Genomic DNA, 19,665 nt, shown 5'->3' with positions numbered 1-19,665 from the left:
ATCCGACCAGATTTTGCTGCAAGAACCTTGAAGTCATTTAAATAATTAAAAATATCTTTCATGTTATTGCAAAGTTAACCTTTCAATATGATCTTGATCTACAGTGGAGCCTTGATAGGGGTCTTCTAATAGAAATGACTTTCTGATGGCTGATAAAATATTATGAGTTTCTCCAGCCATTTGAACAAGGGCTTCATATTCAGCCGCGTATGCCATACGCCATTGTATCCGCATCTTCTTTTCATTTTCACCTAGAAGATTTTCAATAAACTGTACCTTTTGAGCATTGTCCAACCATGTCTTCTGGTTTACCAAATTATTGGTAATGGATTCCCAACGGGATATTACTTCAGAGTATTGCCCAATGTCCTCGGGCAAAATTAAGATGGCTCCATCATTTGTTTGAGCTGATGGCAGCGTCCATGGTTGATGATTATAGCCTCGAGCTTTAAACCTTCCACTGAAAACCGTAGTTGGTTCTCTTGCTTCTGTCCTCACCTGTGCAGGAGGATAATTTATTTGTCCCATAAGAGATTCTTGTGGCGGATTATACCTGGATATTGCCCTTGTGTTGGATAGGGCCTTTTCAACTTTTGCTTGCTGCATCATATTTTGTAGTATTGAATAATCCAGGCTCTCCAGCTACTCTATTAGGGGGGATCTATTCCCACATGCACTGCTTCCTCCGTTGTATCTTGCATTGCTTCCTTTGTTGCGTCTTGAGGACTTTCTTGATCTTGTGACTGGTTTACAAATGGTAACCAGTCATTTGGTTCTCCTTCATCTACTGAAGTTGATTCTTCTTGGATTGAAAGTTCATGCATTCTTTGTGTTGTAAAGAATTGTTCCTCTATTTGCTCCACTTCTTGGACGACTTGTTGCCAATATTCATTTGCTTCGGGACTAGACTCATCTCATTTGGGTGGTTGCTGTAATTCTTCATCAGGTAGCACCGAAGTAGGAGAGTACACGGGATAATATGTATCCAGATTATTAAGCCCCAAAAAGTAAGAGCCCAAATCTTCCTCATCATCATCTTCTTCATAATCAATGTTGATTTGAAATTCATCTTCCCTTGGCATGTCTTCACAAGGATCATAATAAGGATCTTCTTCCCAGGGTGTATCTTCCCATATGCTAGGGAGAGCACATTCATCTTCCTCTTCACTTTCACTTATCCAGCCATAACAAGGAAATTTTCCTTTTTGTTGGGATACTGGAAGGTCTAGCCTTTTCTCCTTTGAGGGTTCTGTCTGGACTCTAGATTCTTCTTGCTGTTTGAACCTTCATCATATTCCCATCCTTCTGGAGGGATTTGTAATTTTTAAGGTTCTAGTTTATCAGGCTTGACTTCAAGGTCTTTTTCCTTGAGGTCTTCATCATATTCCCATCCACTAGGTTTTAGTTTGCCTCAGTATGACATTGGGACTTCATCATTATCATCCTCCCATCCTGTTGGAATGATAGGGAGGTAATATTCAGGTGGTCTTGCTGGTATAGAATAGTCCACATAATAATCATATTTACCACTGGGTTCACCCAGTGTATCCCATATAGGTTGAGGTTTTTGAGGATGCTCAACATATTTGCTTGAAAATATAGGTTGAGTTCTTTGAGTCTTCTGAGTTTTTGGGATATATTCATTTGAAAACATCCCAATAAATTCTTCCTCCCCTTCATCTCTGATTTCTTCAATATCAAGGTTGCTCATCCTCCTTGGTTGGGAATGCCTTGTTGATTGGTACCCCTGAAAGGATAAAGCAATTGAACCATCTAATAGAGTAGTGGTTCTGACCTCCTGGGGAACTCGGATCTGGGCCATAGATGATGGCTGCAAGGTCCACCTCATTCCTTGTAATTCTGCTATCGTTCGTGGTGCCGCCGATACCGCATGAATACCTGTGCTAGCCAAATAATCTGCAACATTTTGAACATTATATCGAAAGCCAGCATGACTAGTATTAGTCAATCTTCCGATTAACCCTCTGGTAATTAATAAATTTGACTCTGCTGTATTCCAGCCCTCATAACCATGGGTTTGAATAGCCAGCTCAATATGGTGGAAAAAATCCTCCACACTAATTAACATGTTTGGTGCAATATATACCAGCTGCGTACCTCCAGAAAGATCTACCTCCATTGTGCCAATGATGGATCTGTCATCCGTCCATCGTGTATCCCGCAATACTACTAGAGCATTTACTCCAGCATTCCTGTGATGTAGAGCATGTACTCTAATCATTACTAATCCGAGATGGATTAGTTGCATACCTTCTCTTCGTAGGGTTGCATAGCTCTCTTGATTAATTAGGGGAAGGTTCTGCTGTCCCCCTGTAACCAAGATTCTGGTTTCAGAGTAGTGTTGGTAGACTCTATGACGAGGTTCCGACCAGTTAGAGGAATATAGTGTCTCAGCTGGGACTAATGAGGCCCTTCTTCTTTGAGAAAGCTCCAACTCAGCTTCAGGATTCAGTTGACTTTCCAAGGTTCTTGATCCACTCCTTGCACCATGTAATCTTCTTTGGGCTTCATACCGAAGTCTTGCCATTCTTCGGTAACTTCTAATTTGATCTTCTTGTGAAGAAGTAACTGGTTCAGCAGTTTCTGTTTCAGTAATAGTTGGCCTACTTCTTGTCGCCATTAAGCTTCTCCTTTTCCTCCTTAAAAATCTTTAGAGGATCTTGGTATACGTAGAAAGGCTCCTTTTTCTTTTTGACAGATGTCAAAGTAAGTCCTTCAAGTTGCTTTGCTAGGGCTACAACCTGTTCAGAGGAGTCAGACACAACAGGTTTTGCAAGTAAAAGATCTAGCTTTTTATTGAGAGTCAATAATAGCTCAATAATCGTGTTATTCTGCCTGTTTATGTCACTACTCGTAGCTTTTTCAACAGTAACAAATCCAACAGCAGGTGCACTAATTGTCTTTGTTACCTCAAGAGCATTAATGTAGTCCTCAGTGTTCGAGGAGGAGGGATAATTCATGACACTCGCCTTTTTACCTCCTGCATGACTCCCTCAATCTGTTTTATCTGGCTTTTTACTTCACCAATCAGATTTATCGCATGCTCTTCTAGTATCTTTGGTTGTTTGGAAATTTCAACCACTAAACTTTTAACATCTCTTGCAGTAAGAGGTTTGTTAAATAAAATCTCCTTCTGTAATTGCAATACAGCTTGCTGTAACTCCTTTTGGTGCTTTAAGGATTCTTGCAAAGCTTGAGAGATTTCCAAATGATTCTGCTTTAAGACTTCCAGTATGGTTCTGTACTCAGCAATAGAAACTTTAGAGTGGAGTAAAAGCTTATCATAAATTACTCCAATGTTATTAGAAATTCCTTTAAGAGAGACTTTTGTTTCTAAATCAAGATATTCTAGATCCACAGTTTGTGAGTTTTGATACCAATCTTTAATTGATTGTTCAAACCTTTCTGACATAATTTATTATAAAATAAATTATTTTTAGTTCCTTACCCTTCAAGCTTACCATGAAATCAAGGTTCAGGTCTTACACGGCCTCCTGCCTTTTCACGACCCTACTAAAGCCTTTCACAGTTCCATATAGGGTTTGGACGCTAAAATAATTTATTCAATAATAGAATCATCATCATACTTAGTATGAATTCTTTTAAAAATATGGCACATACCTCTCAAACTGCTTCACTAGAATACCTTTTAAAGTTTAGCCAAGAAATATCATAATTGCCAACCAACGCTCTGATACCATATATCACAACAAAAACAAGATCGCTTGTTTGAGTATAGGCACTAAGGTGAAATAAAAAGCCAGATAAAGCAAATTGAGGAAGTCATGAAAGAAGTAAAAAGGCGGGTGTCATGCATAATCCTCCCTCTTCTTATACTGAAGACTACATTAATGCTCTGGAGGTAACACAGACAATTAGTGCACCTGCTGTTGGATTTATTACTGTTGAGAAAGCCACAAATAGTGACATAAACAGGCAGAATAACACAATTATTGAACTGTTATTAACTCTTAACAAAAAGCTAGATCTTTTGCTAGCAAAACCGGTTGTGTCTGAATCTTCTAAACAAGTGGAAGCCCTAGCAAAGCAACTTGAAGGACTTAATTTGACACCTGTTAAAAAGAAGAAGGACAAATATTTAAAGAAGAAAAGGAGAAGCTCAATGGCAACAAGGAGTAGGCCAACTATTACTGAAGGTGGTAGAACTGAAACTGTTGAACCAGTCACCTCTTCACAGGAAGACCAGATCAGAAGTTATCGAAGAATGGCAAGACTTCGGTATGAAGCTCAAAGAAGATTACATGGTGCAAGAAATGGATCAAGGACTCTGGAGAGTCAACTAAATCCTGAAGTAGAGTTGGAGATCTCTCAAAGAAGAAGGGCTTCTTTAGTCCCAGCGGAAACCTTATATTCCTTTAACTGGTTAGAACCTCGTCATAGAGTCTACCAGCATTATTCAGAAACCAGAATCTTGGTCACAGGGGGTCAGCAGAATCTTCCCCTGATAAATCAAGAAAGTTATACAACCCTACGGAGGGAAGGTATGCAACTAATCCATCTTGGGTTAGTTATGAAGTTTATTGTTTAATAAACTATGTCAGAACGGTTTGAACAATCTATTATACCAGAAGATGCATTTGAAGATATAAACTACAAGATAGTACTTTATCAAGTACTAGTGTCATATCCAGGTACAATCCTCCACAAGAACCTCTTATGGGTCAAATTAATTATCCTCCTGCACAAGTGAGGACAGAGGCAAGGGAACCAACTACTATGTTTAGCGGAAGATTTAAGGCACGTGGATATAACCATCAGCCATGGACATTACCATCAGCTCAAACAAATGATGGGGCTATTCTAATTCTACCAGAAGACATTGGGCAATATTCTGAAGTAATATCTCGATGGGAGTCTATTACCAATAATTTGGTAAATCAAAAAACATGGCTGGACAATGCTCAAAAGGTACAATTTATTGAAAATCTTTTAGGCGAAACTGAAAAGAAAATGTGGATACAGTGGCGCATGGCATATGTGGCTGAATATGAAGCTCTTGTTCAAATGGCTGGAGAGACTCAGAATGTTTTATCAGCTATCAGGAGGTCAATCTTATTGGATGACCCTTATCAAGGCTCCACTGTGGAGCAAGATCAGGCTTTCATTTATATTGAATGGTTATCTTGCAGTAACATGAAAGATATTTTTAATTACTTAAATGACTTCAAATTTCTTCCAGCCAAAACTGGTCGAGCATTTATCAGTCCTGAACTCTCAGACAAAATATTTAAGAAGATGCCACCTCTAATAGGGCAGGAAATAGTTGCTGCTTTTAAAAAAAGATACCCGGCAAATCAAGTAGGCATTCTACCTAGGATTCATTTCACTTATCAATATTTGGCAGATATATGCAAGAAAGTGGCGGTACAGAAAGTTGTTAAAGACCTGACATTCTGCAGCAAAATACCAATACCGGGATATTATAATAAACAAAAGAAATATGGCCTCAGAAAATCCAGAACATACAAAGGAAAACCCCATGATTCTCATATAAGGGTTTTCAAAAGGAAAAAGGGAGACCAACAAAAGAAATGTAAGTGTTTTATTTGTGGAGAACCAGGCCATTTTGCCAGAGACTGTAAAAGAAAGACAGGAAATATTGCTAGAGCAGCAGTAATGGACCAACTTGATCTTCCTTCCGATTATGATGTTCTTTCAATAGATCTTAATGAAAATGATTCTGATGCTATTTGCTCATTTTCTGAAGGAGAAACAGGTCCAAACTATGTTAATGTGGCATTGGATGATACACCATGGGCCTAGGAAACAGTTTTTATGCTAGGTGCTGAAAATTGTGGATGGCGAAGTCAAGTCTTTGTGGGTGAATTAATGAAAAATTATCAACATAACTGGGAGGAGAATCAAATTATTGAGGATAGCAGATACGTATGTTGCACTTTTTGCAAGTTAATTACCACTGACAACATACGTTTACATTGTGTGATATGCAGAATGACAGTATGTCCGGCTTGTGGGTCATTCTACTTAAATAAGACTCTAGTACTGAAAAAGAATGATGTCATTCCACCCTATGATAAGGAAGATCAAATGATACAAGGTTTATTGGATTATACTCAATATCTGCGGAGTATTCTGGAAAGGAAAACAACTGAACAGAAGGAGAGAATTCAAGAAGAAGGCCTTTTTATCAAGATCAGAAGGTTATCACAAACAGCAATTATCCCAAAACATCGAACAATAAATATATATATATATACAAGGTTTGAAATCTCGTGCCGTATCGGACGATACGCACGAAATTTTTCGTTCCGACGAGGCACCGGCACCGGCACAGCGCCGGCACACGAAATCCAGCCGGGAACGCCGCTGGAGGCGTCGCCCGGGCTCGGCGACGCCTCCGGAGGCGTCGCGCGGCCTCGGCGACGCCTCCGGAGGCGTCGCGAGGCCTCGGCGACGCCGCCGGAGGCCCCGCCCGGGGCCGGCGACGCCGCCGGAGGCGCCGCCCGGGGCCGGCGACGCCGCCGAAGGAGCCTCCCGGGGCCGACGACGCCGCTGGGCCTGGTGATGCTCCGCGCCGGCCGCGATCGTGCCCCCGCGCGATCGCGCGATTTTTTTTTTTCTGTTTAAAACTTTAGGTTTAATTAGGTTTTTAATAATTAACTCCTAGCTATAGTTCAAAATTATAATTTAGGATAGTTTAAATAGGCTTTATTAAAACCTATAAAATTATCAAAAAAATTTTATTTTTTATTTTTAAATATTTAGATTAAATTTTTTATTTTAATTAATATATTTTATATTTTAAAAATACCGAAACTATACCGGCACGGTACGATACGGTACCGAAACTGTATCGTTCCGGTCCAGGACCGAAACTCCGACACGGCTCGATATTTTAAACCTTGTATATATATATATATATATATATATATATATATATGTTTCCTAAGTTGATGGAGTGATGCACCAAAGATATTGAACTAATAGAAAATCTTGGGGGAAGTATGAAAGTCACGAAGAGGGAGAATTAAGCAATACTAAAAGAATAGGAGAAGTGTATCACCATAGAGAAGAAGAATTAAGCAATACTCAAGGAATAGGGAGAAGAGAACCACAAGGTTAAGAACCAAGTTGACTGAAGGCAAACAAATGGAGAGACAAGAAGAGGTGAGACTATTAGTGGAATAGCAGGAGAAAAAGAGCTTTGTTGATGGTCATGGATAAGCTCTTGTTCTATATTAATGCCAATTGACTCCATCATGCCTCCAATCAATTAAAACATAGATCACATAAGACTATTTGTCAATTCACTCTAGATTAAAATGTATGCTTATCTTTCGTCCAATCAATTAAAAGAACTAGAATGGTGATAATCTGAAAAATGTAATTAAAAGAACTTGAGTGCAACATATTAAACAAGTGAAAACTTAAAGAGCAATAATAAATAAGGCAAAAATGACTTAGTTCTTTTAATGTGATTCAGAACCCCAAGTTCCTTGAGTGCGACATATTAAGCAAGTGAAAACTTAAAGAGCATTAATAAATAAGGCAAAAATGACTTAGTTCTTTTAACATGGTTTGGAACCCTAAGTAATGGTCAACTCGCAATGTGAGTCAACTCATGCAAACCACTATATTTTCTCTTTCCGAAAACAAAAAAAAGACAATGTAAAGCTTTTGTAATAAATAGAAGTTTGAAAGTAAAGACAATAAAATTAATACAATATGAGTAATGGAATAGCAAGAGAAAAAGAGCTTTATTGTTCTAGAATTGTTTTTGGATGAGGTCCCCTTGTCTCCCTATTTATAAACTTTAAAATGATCTTGGATAAGCTCCGACAATTGTTTTATATTACTGTCAATCGATACCATCGTGCCTCCAATCGATTGAAACTTAAATCGAAGGAGACTATTTGTTAGCTTCTATCTTTAGTCAACTCAATGTCTTTCTAATCGACTCAGGTCCACATTAGTCAAGTTAGATGCCTATTAGTTAGCTCTTCCAGATTAAAATGTAGGCTTATTTTTCAATCAATCATGAATCCAATTGATCGGAAAAAAAACCTTAATTGTCTACCCAATCGATTGAATCCTCTTTCAATTAATCATCTTCAATTAATTGCCAAGTCGACTACCTAGTCGACTCCACTCCACATAGAACCTTTTTGTTAGCAAGATGAAGGTTGTCAATAGACTATCTAGTCAAATAAAACACCCCCTCAAACAACTGAATTCTTGTTTAATCAACCCAACCCAAAATAAAACCTTTTTCTTTGCGAGAAGTAGATCTCTAGTTGACTACCCAATCAACTAAGCTTCCTTTAGTAAATTCATGTTCATTACACTTGCAATAGAACTTTTCTATTTGCAAAAAGAAAATCATCAATTGACTACCTAGTTAGCTAACCTTCTTTGTTTATTGGCCACTTGGTCGAGCCCACACCTAAGTGAAAGGCTACCTACAACAATTTATGTCACTCATTGACACTCACATCTCACATGCAAAGGTACGTACTTACAAGACTTCTTTCGTCTACTAGGATTCTCGCCTCCAAGACTTGCCAACATGAACTTCCTTTTTCTACTAGCTCTTGTTAGAACCTTTATCTATTTGAATTTTTCAACTCATTGCACTTGTAGTAATTCATCAAGTATTTTGCAACTACATACTTGAGACACTTCATTAGCAATTACAAAATTAGTCTAACTTAAATTTTTTGCGAAACACATCAAAACGACATGGTTAAACTCGACCATTTGAGGCATGCTTGCACCATCAATCTCCCTTTTTAGGTGCCTAGCAATTTGTTTAAGTTATGACAATACAAAATTTAATTCTTAGGATAACATGCAATGGTCTAACTTAAACCCTTTATGTTTCTCTCCTTAAACACACAAATTCAATGATGCTAGTATGGAAATAAGTTTGATCATGGATACAAGATTAGAAAATATGCAAAAATTAAAAGTACTAATCATAGCATCAATCAAAATTCAATTTTAAATTTGCCTCCATTTAAGGCAAGTTATCCTTCCCATCAATTTGTGCTTTGATTTCTTAAAAAGATAAATAATTTAAAGCAAAAAATGCAAGAATAGAAAATATTGAATTGTTTATATTTGAAACTAGTATAACTTTTAGGGGTAAAAATATTGAAAGTTGTAGACAATACTAGTTTTTTGGGGACAAACTATTTGATGATGATGATGATGATGATAATGATAATGATAAAACCACAAGAACAAGTTGCCCTTGCTAATTACACAAAGTTGCACTTTAACTTTGAAAAAATGCCTTGCTATTCAATATCATTAAAAAAGGACAAGTTACATTTTAATAGAAGTGATACCCATGTCTCATGTGGATAAATGCAATTTTGCAATATAACGAACCTTTTCTTAATTTCTAGGCTACGCATTGGAAGATGAAAATCTGTGATGAGAGCAGCCACTGGGAATCTCCATCTTCTAGTCCTATATGCACATGCAAGATAAATATTGGCAAAGACAGATTGTAATATTAGTAGATAAAAGTTTGTGTACCTCAATCTAGCAAATAGTGAAACAAAAAAAATAAAGATATATGTTAACATAGAAACATGAAGCTCAAAGTTTGCAGGAAATACAAACTGAGATCAGCAGAGAAATGCCAAGCATATATAGGAATTACCGAGAAAAGAAATATCAAGAAATAGTCAATATATATACACCTTTTCTTCTTGAACTTTGACAAATTAGCACCAAATCAAATAGAAATATGTTGGTGAGTTTATCATGATTGATGGTTGTATATAAGCCACCATTATGTTAAAGTTCATTTTCATCTACAAAGACATGCTAAGAGGCACAAGTATGCAATATCATTTTCCAGCAAGAAAACATATGGCTAGAAAACAATAACATTGCTTATTGGCATCACAAGGAAGCTAGGATACATCCATCAAAGTCTAAAGATTCTTATTTTTGTTTTCTATCTCAAAAAAAAGTACAGTAGAAGCTTCTAGAATTATGCACTCATTTTGTACACCAAAGAATTTGAAACCTCCCTATTCTTCAATATATAAGCTAAGGTAATAGGATAGCAACAGAATAACCAAGTATTAACTAAAGCAAACTCTATGTGCCACAAGTCCATCAGAAAGACCAGAAATTTTATTATATGGGAAAAGATGAGGAACCAATCAGACACAAATAATGGATAAAAACATCATCACATTCCATCAAATCAGCGCTTGGCACAACTATCTACAGTAAAAGGGAGATTATAATAGGATCTTGCAGATGAATTTATAACAGTTCGTATTTTAACTTGATATCCAAGGGAAATAACAGAATTGGAATGAGAATACCTTGAGGAGGCATAATTAGACAAAATTGAAACCACAACAGTAATAAGTATAGAAAATTGCAAGCCATGAAAATTTTAAAGCATATGATAATTTTTATGGTGACATAGGAACTGAGAATGGGGAAGAAAGATAGTTTTCAGATTGTTAAATCTATGTAAAAGAAATATTGATATTTAGATAATGTTAGATAGGTTAGATAATATTGAAGGCAAAATAAAGAAAAGTTACATTCAATAGGCGAGACACAAACTTATGATAAGTTTAGGAACCCATATATTTGTTCACTCCACTAGATCAAATGAGGTTAGAGAATCTATAAGCAAAAAAGATGCAAAATATAAATCCCAATCCCTAAGAAGTTTAGAAAGATAAATCTCAAATATATATTTTGCTCAACTAAGTCACTCAATAAAATTTTGAAATTCAAGAAGAGGATTGATTTTTAGTACCAAATAATTGATTTCCAAAAAAGGTGATATATAAAACTTAGTATAGTCAAGATAAGATTGCTAACATGGATGTATGGGATTACTTGACGAGATGATAATTATATTTCAGATTAATGCACAAATACAATAGATGACAGATGGAAAAAATATTAAGATGGAATAGACATGCTCCCAATAGATTCTGTAGTTAGAGAAATTGAATGAATATAGTTGAATACAAGATTAGAAGGTGATCACGAAAACTATTTACATAACTACAAAGTTTATCCATAGATCCAAATATTAATAGTGATACACCTTTATACAGTTTAACTGTGGCACAGACCTACATATCCAATCCCATATGGTTGAATCTCATGGTTTGTTGCCGTAAGTGTTAATCAGTAACGAATTTAATATGAAGCATGGCACTCTTCAGTAGAACTAGATACAGCAAAAGCAATTGTAGCACTAGCCCTAATCTAAATGAATTTAGTAAATAAACTTTCCGCATAATTATCCATTGCTACAGGCACAATGTGTCACCTTTATTCTTCTCTGCGTGGTACTTGGAAGGAAATGAAAATTAAGAAAGTAATGATGCATAGACATCAATGAGCCCATCCAGTAAAGACGGTGCTGACCTGCGGCAGAAGTCAAAAACCGGAACAAAATGCCTGCCCCTTGATCTAAGAGTCCCGGAAGCATCGGCGGATGACAAACTGTGGTTCGTAATCAGCGAAGATGTCATCCTACGTTCTATTATTCTCCGTCTTCTAAGAGGCATAAACAATGAAGAAGTAACACAAAGTCCCAAGCAAAGGCACTTTCTAGCCCAACGATTCAGTAGATGGTAGTAGTGCAAACGGAGGTTCTGATGGTAACGGTTGTGTCAGTGAAGGCGGTGGTTGAGAGGTGGCGGAACTGAGTAGACGAGGAGAGCGCGGAAGCACGGGAGCGGCCGGCGGATTCGGCGGAAGAAGGGGAGCGGCACATTGTTAGGGTTTTAATGAACGGGGCGGTGTGCTTTTGCTGACCGCAAGAAAATTTCTTGCCATTGTTTTGGTAATTAAATTCGGCGGATTTCTTTTCTTCTTGAGTAAAAAAAAAAAAAATTTATCATCACAACGAATTTTTTTTTTAGAAAAAATTATAATTAATCATTATAAAAAAAAAGGTATTACCTCACCTTTACATATTCCCTATTCTATCAGTCTATGCCCGTTGATGCCCTCCAGAAATAAAACAGAGAATTCCTTTCTAATTTTACTTTACAAAGATGAATAAAATTATATTAATATAATAAATTACAGAGAATAATTATAAAATTAGAGTTCTACTTTAGCCTAATTTAATTTCTTGGTATTTGCTTTTTCTAATATGATTGCTAGTAGGGGTGAGTAAAAATTCAGTTAAACTAAATAAATTGATCGAATCGATCAAATTAAAAAATTCAATTCAGTTATTTCAAAATTTTAATTATTTTTAAAAAAAAAATCAGTTAATTCAGTTCGGTTTCGATTTTAAAATTTCTTATTCGGTTAAATCGAATAAACCGAATAAATCGAATTAATCAAACTAGAAAAATAATTTATAAATTTTAAATAAATAAATTTATAAATTCATAATTAATTAGTAAAAATTTTATAATATTTAAAAATTTTAATTAATTCGATAAAAATCGAATTAACCGATAAAATATCGATTCGGTTTGTTCGATTTTTATTAGAAAATTTGATCGGTTCGATTGATTAAAAAAATTGATTTATTTAATTTTTGATTAATTCGATTCAATTTTAATCGAATACTCAACCCTAATTATTGGAATACTATCCAAATCTCATAAATTCTTATTATTTTGATTCTCATGACCATTTCAATAGAGTCGATTGCATTTGCATCTCGTTGACTGCATGACTTCTTAATGGACACTTAAGTCGATTGATATATTTAACTTGTGAACATTAATTTTCCTGTGATATTAACTTGTACTTTCCTTTAATGACTTGTCAAGATTTAATTTAATTGATTGACACAATGAAAATAAAATAATTAAAGAATATTAATACTAGTATGTCAATATACGTGGTTTCGAACCTTCATTCTTATTCCACGGTTTATGACATTCAATGGATCACCCACGAAAGCTCCATTAACTTTTTTTTCCTTTTCGAACTTCTTTCAAAAGTAAACTAATATTTTACAAGCTCTTACAAAATGTTTACAATTAAACTTAGAAGACAAGGAAGATAGTCTTATAATGAACTTAATTGAACAAGAATATCAATTGTGAACATTATTCCTAAATTGCTCCCTTGGGTTCCTTTATATAAGCCTCAACTACCTTCAATTATTTCTACTATTCTTTTATGTTGACATTAATCGATTGACTAGATTTCATCATTATTTGACCAATATATTATAGTTGTTGAGTCACCAGCCCATTGTCTCCGGGGCATAGTGCCGCGATAGGATATCCAGGTTATCACTTAGGCACCCACGGTTCGATCCCCAGCTATGACGTGTTTGCAGAAATTTTCCTCCAAATGAGGAGCGCAATCAAAAGGATGTTGGGCATCTGGGCTCGCCGGATTTGTCATTTTTTTTAGTCACCAACCCATTGTCGTGAAATTTTATCAAATTAATAGCTCTCTCCAACTTTTCTATCATAGCATCAATCGACTCTCTAGCTGACTCAATCATGAATAGAAACATTCTATTTGTTGGTTGATTTACTTAACTCAACTACTTAGTCAACTTAGCCACCATTAGTCAAATAAAATATCTTATTGGTTGGCTAACATCAATTTCAGTCATGAATACAAATATTTTTATTCACTAACTAATCCACTTGAGTTAACTTAAGTTCCAATTAATTGAAGATCACCTTCAGTCGATTGGATCATCGACTATGACCATTATAATGATTGAGTCTTCATCTAAGTTAAAGACTATCCTCTCTTAGATACAATCTCTTAACTTAAGAGTTTATCATACAACTCCTTGGTTCACAAGATTTATTATTGCAATTAGTCTCTAGTCGAGGTTGAGTATGATTTAGGTTTGGAGGGGAGGGGTAAGAGTTTAGTCGAAGAGTGATCAACAACAACAAGGAGACATTGTGTCATGACTCGAGAGATAGCCGTCTGAAAAATTTCGGCAACATCGTCCTAGTATCCATGACAATTTCCTGAATACAAGTATATATAAAGGCCCACACGGGCTATCCATACTACAAAATATAGATTTATATACAACTAAACAAAAAGAAAGGTGACCTACATGGCCACTAACACATCCTACACATGCATAACATATGAAATTCTAATTTTACACCACTACTATCGAATAAACTCGATAAGTAAGAAAAATCTAAAATTTCGTATGTGGAAACGTAAAGGAATACAATGATAGAATCACAGATAAGAAACATACTAGCATTTCAAAAACATCGATACGAATCAGAAATCTGAAACTGCAGAAAGTAAACAACTACACACATAGTACTACATCCATACAATCCACTACATCCACACACACACATATAAAATCCTCGTTGTGAGATGGTATGACTGGCAGATCTCTGGCCTCATCTGTAAATTCCTACCTGATATCTGGGAAGACAAAAAAATCTCAGGGTCTGATTGATGAGTACAAAAATACTCAATGGATAATAAAGAAAGACAGTGCAGAATAAATAGCAAGAGTACAGATACATATCAGAAATCAATATATGATCAATAATATATCTGCAGGTAATAAACAACTAATATGGATCTCATGAAATGCAATGAGCCATATGATTGACATGTCACACATAATACAATAATCAAGAGTCAACCAAGTATACAACTAAAATGCAATATACGTGTGGTCCAATACATATATATATCATGCACATGATGCGCATATGTATGATGCAACTGCCTATACTCGCTATAGTACTCATGTATATATATGAGACTGAGGATGTCCGACATCAAAATGGTCATAACTCCAGCTCTACAATAAAGTAGCCTAGTGACCCAATCAGTAGGTTATATAGCTACGTACATCTTATGGCTGATATCTGTCTTCTAATACTCGTCCCTAAGTATCATCCCTATACTCTCCGAGTACCACCCCTAACCAGTGTCAAGGTCAGATCATCAACTCGACTGCGTACACTGCCATACAGCCACCATCACCATGATGGAAATAGGGTATTATAATGATATGATATGTTTTGTATGGGAATATTTTATTTATATACTTTTATTCCTTTATTTGTTTTATCACTTACATCTATCAAAATTATTTATTTATTTAACCAAACTCCTATTTATCACTAAAGTAGCATAGAGAGGTTCGGGTCGTCTCTCTCACAGACTCAATGACAGGAAGTTCTATCCTTAAACACATGGTGAGGGGTTTTATTGTGTTTTATTCATCCTAACTACAACTCCAATAATTCACAATTGAATAAACAAATACAAAAGAATCCTAAATATACATAGTAACAATTTGGGATCATAACAACTTATTCTACATATCCCAATATTAATTACATGACATTAAACGAATTACGAACTCAGCATACAGTATACACGATGTCATTCATACAACACGTACAGATATATAATATAAATTACATTCATGCCTTATACAACAATAATATACATTATAATACATACGACAAATTCAACATACAAAATTATACAATCTATACAAACAAAATTAAGTATCATACAACAATACAATCCAATATCTTTTATTCACAAGCACTAATCATATATACAACACAACACACATCAAATTATACAAACTCTACATCATGCATTATGCAACAATTCTAATATACAACATCCATTTAATACAACAATGAATCCTACATAAACTATACAACACGAATACACATCTTACAAATGGGTTAACATGATAAACTAGAGCTTATTCTAACATTACAACAACACAACTAATACATTAATCTTACAAGTTATATTACAACATAACATGAACATGTTCAAACAGAGTCATCACAATCATAACAACTCTATCATCAAGAAAGCAACCCGGGTTTGATTCATTTCTTGTCACAACACAACAACTCAATTCTCAACACAATTGAATCAATGATAACTCGAGTTCAACAATTCAACATGAGACATCCTATCCTCTGATACAACAGTCTACATTCAACAACTCAATTCTAATTCAAACATACCTTTTGAATTTACCAAGCATACATAATCAAATTCAATTCCACCTTCAACATGCATCCACCAAATTACTTCAATTTAAATGCACTCATTAACATCACAACCAAAATACAAATCCACATTCAAATCAAAAAGTATCACACAGCCGAAACATGTAAGTGATCCACATATGAACAACATGAATTCAACCCGAAGCAATTAGCAAGAACATGAATAATTGGGGTTTTCCATTGATGCAATCTGACAAACAGAACAATCAGAAATTAGATTAGCACTAGGGTTAAAGTTAGGATTAGGTATTTACAGGTTAGAACAAGATTAGGGTTAAGCACAAACTATTCACAAGGGGGTGGGTGTTTTGAATCAAGTAAACAAAAACACATCAAAACAAAAAAGCAATAACAGAGAAAAACAATGGATGGCAGTGGTTAAAGAATAGGAGTTCTTCCCTCTCCAAACCGGCACAGAACAGGGAAAACCTTAGCAAATTCTGATTGAGAGCACCAATGGGACGGCGGTGCGCGCTGGTGCAAACCACCCACAACGGCACAATCGGAGAAGACGAAGGTTTGGGTCCTTAGACACTGGTCTGATGCCCTGCTGAAACCACAGACAAAACATCAGGAAAAGGAACTGAAATTCAACTCTTACCTTGCCCCATTTCCGATGACGGCGGCTTTGAAGACGACCGACGACCTCTGCTGAACCACAGACAGAGTCCGGTGGAACCTTGTTGAACCACAGACAGGATCGACAAACTCCGGCGCTTCAGAGGAGGCGGAGATAGATCTGTCGCCGGTTATCGGCGCTGGAGAACCCTCACAACGCCGGATCCAAACAACAGAGGGAGGAAGAAGGAGCACTGCCGGAGCTCTTGGCAGAACCTTCTGCGGGCGTCGACGCTCGATAATCGGAGGTGGATGCTGATGCCTTTGCTTGCGCTGATCGGAAGAAGAAAGGTGACGGCGGAGCACGCGACGGGGCTCAGGATCGCGGCAGCGACGAGGAGAAGAAGAACAATGCTCGTGATTTGGGAAGCACTGTAGCTTTCCCAAATCGCGAGTGAACCCCCGTTTCTGTGAACCGGTGCAATCCTTTTATCTTGTTGCTGAACCGGCCCCGCTTAAATCGGGCTCATTGAACCGGCGGCTATTTGGGTTGGATTTGAACCGGTCGAATTTTTATTGGATCGGGCTGTATTGAATTGGGTTGGGCTGAAGTGGCTGATTTGGGTTAGCTAAATCCATCAATTAATTAGGCTAATCAAGGCTGAACCAATGACTTGAACCAGCATCATCTTAATCACATGAAACCCCAGCTTGAACCAAATGATCCAAATTTGAGTTGAACCAAACTTAAACCAAGCTGATTTGAACATGATCGAGTCAAATTGAATTTGAATTGATCCAGACTCGAATCAGAATTACAATTGAGCCATTCCTTTCATTTAATTCCTGCAAAAATCAGAGATCATAAAATTAATATCAATAATTACCAAAAATTCATGAAAAATAAAATGAAGGCATAATTTCATCCAAGATAAGAATCAAGCTCAACAACCCATTTATTGCATGAAATATAATCAAAAATTGCCCAATCTAATCCTAATTTACCCGGTAAAAATGCTAATTATCACATAACCACCTATATATATATGCCACTAAAGGCCAACTATCTAGAACGATAAACCCACAATATTGGAATTTACAATCTTCATCATGCATCATGATGTGATGATCAAGCCATAATAATCAACATCTACCATGCTAATCCACATGCGTAGGTAATAAGCCCTAATGATCATAGGTATCATAACAAAGATAATAATCTCTAATGATCACAGATGACATAAGCATGGATAGAAACAATAATCAATAGGTCAAAGGATTCATACAACAGAATTGATAATCCAAGATCAATAGAAATAAGGGCAAGCACAGTATAAACATGATTAACATAAGTGTCTAATCCACAAACAGGTATAGGAGTATGATCAATAGACTAATCCACAACAGTAGAAAAGGAACACATGCACCGAAAATAGATTAAATTTGTATTGATCAAATATAAAAAATTACCCACCTGATAAATCATAGATCAATACTAGAACCCCCCAAAATCCTCGTATATAACGAACTCCATGAATCACTCAGGGTCCTGCAAATACAATAATAACATTCCTAAATACCATGATATAACCAAGAAACCTTAATTAAACCAAAGTTAGTTTAATTCTATTCAATTAACCTAACTTGGGTTAGACTAATCTAACCGTTGGGTTGCTATTAACAGGATTTAACTAATCCACTAATTTGATGTATTAATTAATTAATACAATCAATCTCATGTTTAATTAAACCCAAGCTAACTATATTAGGTTAATAAACCCAATCTAACTCTAATAATCACAATTGATTAGATCCTAATTTAAGTTAACCATATCCTAAGTGAATTCCATTAACACTTGTTAACTCAGCTCATGCTAAGGATCAATTAAGATCCAATAACTCAACCAAACCTAACATTAACTCTAATTGATTTAACCACAACCTAATCAGATCAATCCTAAATTACAATCTAAATCAACCGAAACTCAACATTCAATGATCATAAATCCATAATAGAACCATAATAGCAACATCATTAGATTAATTCTAAGAACCCAAAATCAATAGTAAACAACCTAATCAGATCAAGAATTCTACAAGTATCAGTTTCAAAAGGAAACAATCTAATCAGAGTATCAGTTTCAAAAGGAAACAACCTAATCAGAGTATCGATTTCAAAAGGTTTACCTCAGGTTGATTCAGCCTTTGCCCTAGATTTCCTTGCTCCCTTGAATCCACCAATACAGAGTCTGATTAATCCAAGAACCAAACACCATTTAATCGAACAGTACCCAAAATAATCCAAGAACCCTCAGCACAATCCAATTCTGATTCTAATTTATCCAATAGACATAGAATTCTTTAACCCTTACCTTAGATGGAACTGTGCCCTAGAATCTCCTTTACCCAGCTCAGAAACCCTAGCTCAGCCCTAAGCAAAGCCGCCACTCGAAATCAAGATCTACACCAAGATTCTCCTCCGTAAGTTCGATTCCAATCAAGTTGTGAAGAACCAAATCTCAAAATCCGAAGATATCTAAAGGATTCCTTAAGAGAAGACTAACAAATCTTCGGAAACCCATTGAAATCAACACTTACCAATTGATCTCACCCCGATCACCTCCTCCTCCTCCTTTGCATCGTCGATCGCTGCCCGAACGCACCACCTCCGACAAGAGATCGAGTCTAAGGTTGAAGATCCCTGATCTCCGGTGGCTACTCTCGTCGCCGGCACCATCGGAGCTTCTGGGATTCGTGCGTGGTCGGCTGGATCGGGAACAAAGGAGAAAATAGAGGAATGCCGCAATGAAATAGAGGAAGGGAATCGCGAGGTTATGGCTTTAAGGTTTCTTACCGGGCGGATCTTGGCTTAACGAGTTCAGATCCTATAAACCTTTAGCCTATTAACCCTCCACTTAATCCTTTAATCAATTAACCTTTAATAGCTAGGTTTAATTAATTGAGAGCTAGATTAACCACTAATAATTGGGTTCTAATTTGGTTGGTTATTAGGGCTTATTTGGATTCATTTAATTAGCTATTTAATTTAGGTTAAGAATTAATTTTAATTAGGGTTAAT

The 19,665-nt window shown here is 36.1% G+C and overlaps 3 protein-coding genes and 1 long non-coding RNA gene across 4 annotated transcripts in view; 1 reads left to right on the top strand and 3 right to left on the bottom strand.

Annotated features, from left to right (window-relative positions):
• LOC141833700 (ycf20-like protein) overlaps positions 1-11,807 on the bottom strand; it is a 51,445-nt gene extending 39,638 nt beyond the window's left edge. Inside the window, exons 1-2 of the mRNA XM_074721188.1 lie at positions 11,425-11,807; positions 9,397-9,477 (exon numbers count right to left, since the gene is read on the bottom strand). Coding sequence (XP_074577289.1) covers positions 9,397-9,477; positions 11,425-11,567 — 224 coding nt within the window. The 5' untranslated portion in view covers positions 11,568-11,807. The remainder of the gene's footprint in view (positions 1-9,396; positions 9,478-11,424) is intronic.
• Positions 1,412-2,269, bottom strand: LOC141832867 (uncharacterized). The gene is made up of 2 exons (XM_074720232.1): positions 2,119-2,269; positions 1,412-1,899 (listed from the first exon to the last, which is right to left on the bottom strand). Exons 1-2 carry the CDS (start codon positions 2,267-2,269, stop codon positions 1,412-1,414), a joined length of 639 nt encoding a protein of 212 aa, XP_074576333.1.
• LOC141833356 (uncharacterized) lies at positions 4,699-5,805 on the top strand. The gene has a single exon (XM_074720775.1). The coding sequence runs from the start codon at positions 4,699-4,701 to the stop codon at positions 5,803-5,805; it is 1,107 nt and encodes a 368-aa protein (XP_074576876.1).
• A 4,455-nt stretch (positions 11,808-16,262) lies between the features above and the next one.
• LOC141834167 (uncharacterized) lies at positions 16,263-19,375 on the bottom strand. The gene is made up of 5 exons (XR_012602265.1): positions 19,185-19,375; positions 18,959-19,047; positions 18,774-18,835; positions 18,061-18,135; positions 16,263-17,432 (listed from the first exon to the last, which is right to left on the bottom strand). It is a non-coding gene; the product is annotated as an uncharacterized LOC141834167 (long non-coding RNA).
• Between the last annotated feature and the right edge of the window lie 290 nt (positions 19,376-19,665).

Source organism: Curcuma longa, chromosome 8, assembly GCF_044706935.1.
Source record: "Curcuma longa cultivar G26 ecotype Majalengka, Jawa Barat chromosome 8, ITB_CL_G26_1.1, whole genome shotgun sequence".
Lineage (NCBI taxonomy): Eukaryota > Viridiplantae > Streptophyta > Magnoliopsida > Zingiberales > Zingiberaceae > Curcuma > Curcuma longa.
Note: the sequence above shows the minus strand (reverse complement) of the source record. Positions and strands in the feature narration are given on the sequence as shown.

Coding starts and splice junctions, on each gene's coding strand:
- LOC141832867 (XM_074720232.1), bottom strand. CDS start 2,269: ATGCAACTAATCCATCTCGGATTAGTAATGATTAGAGTACATGCTCTA. Junction 1,900..2,118: donor GGAGGTAGATCTTTCTGGAG/GTACGCAGCTGG, acceptor TGGCTAGCACAG/GTATTCATGCGGTATCGGCG.
- LOC141833356 (XM_074720775.1), top strand. CDS start 4,699: ATGGGTCAAATTAATTATCCTCCTGCACAAGTGAGGACAGAGGCAAGG.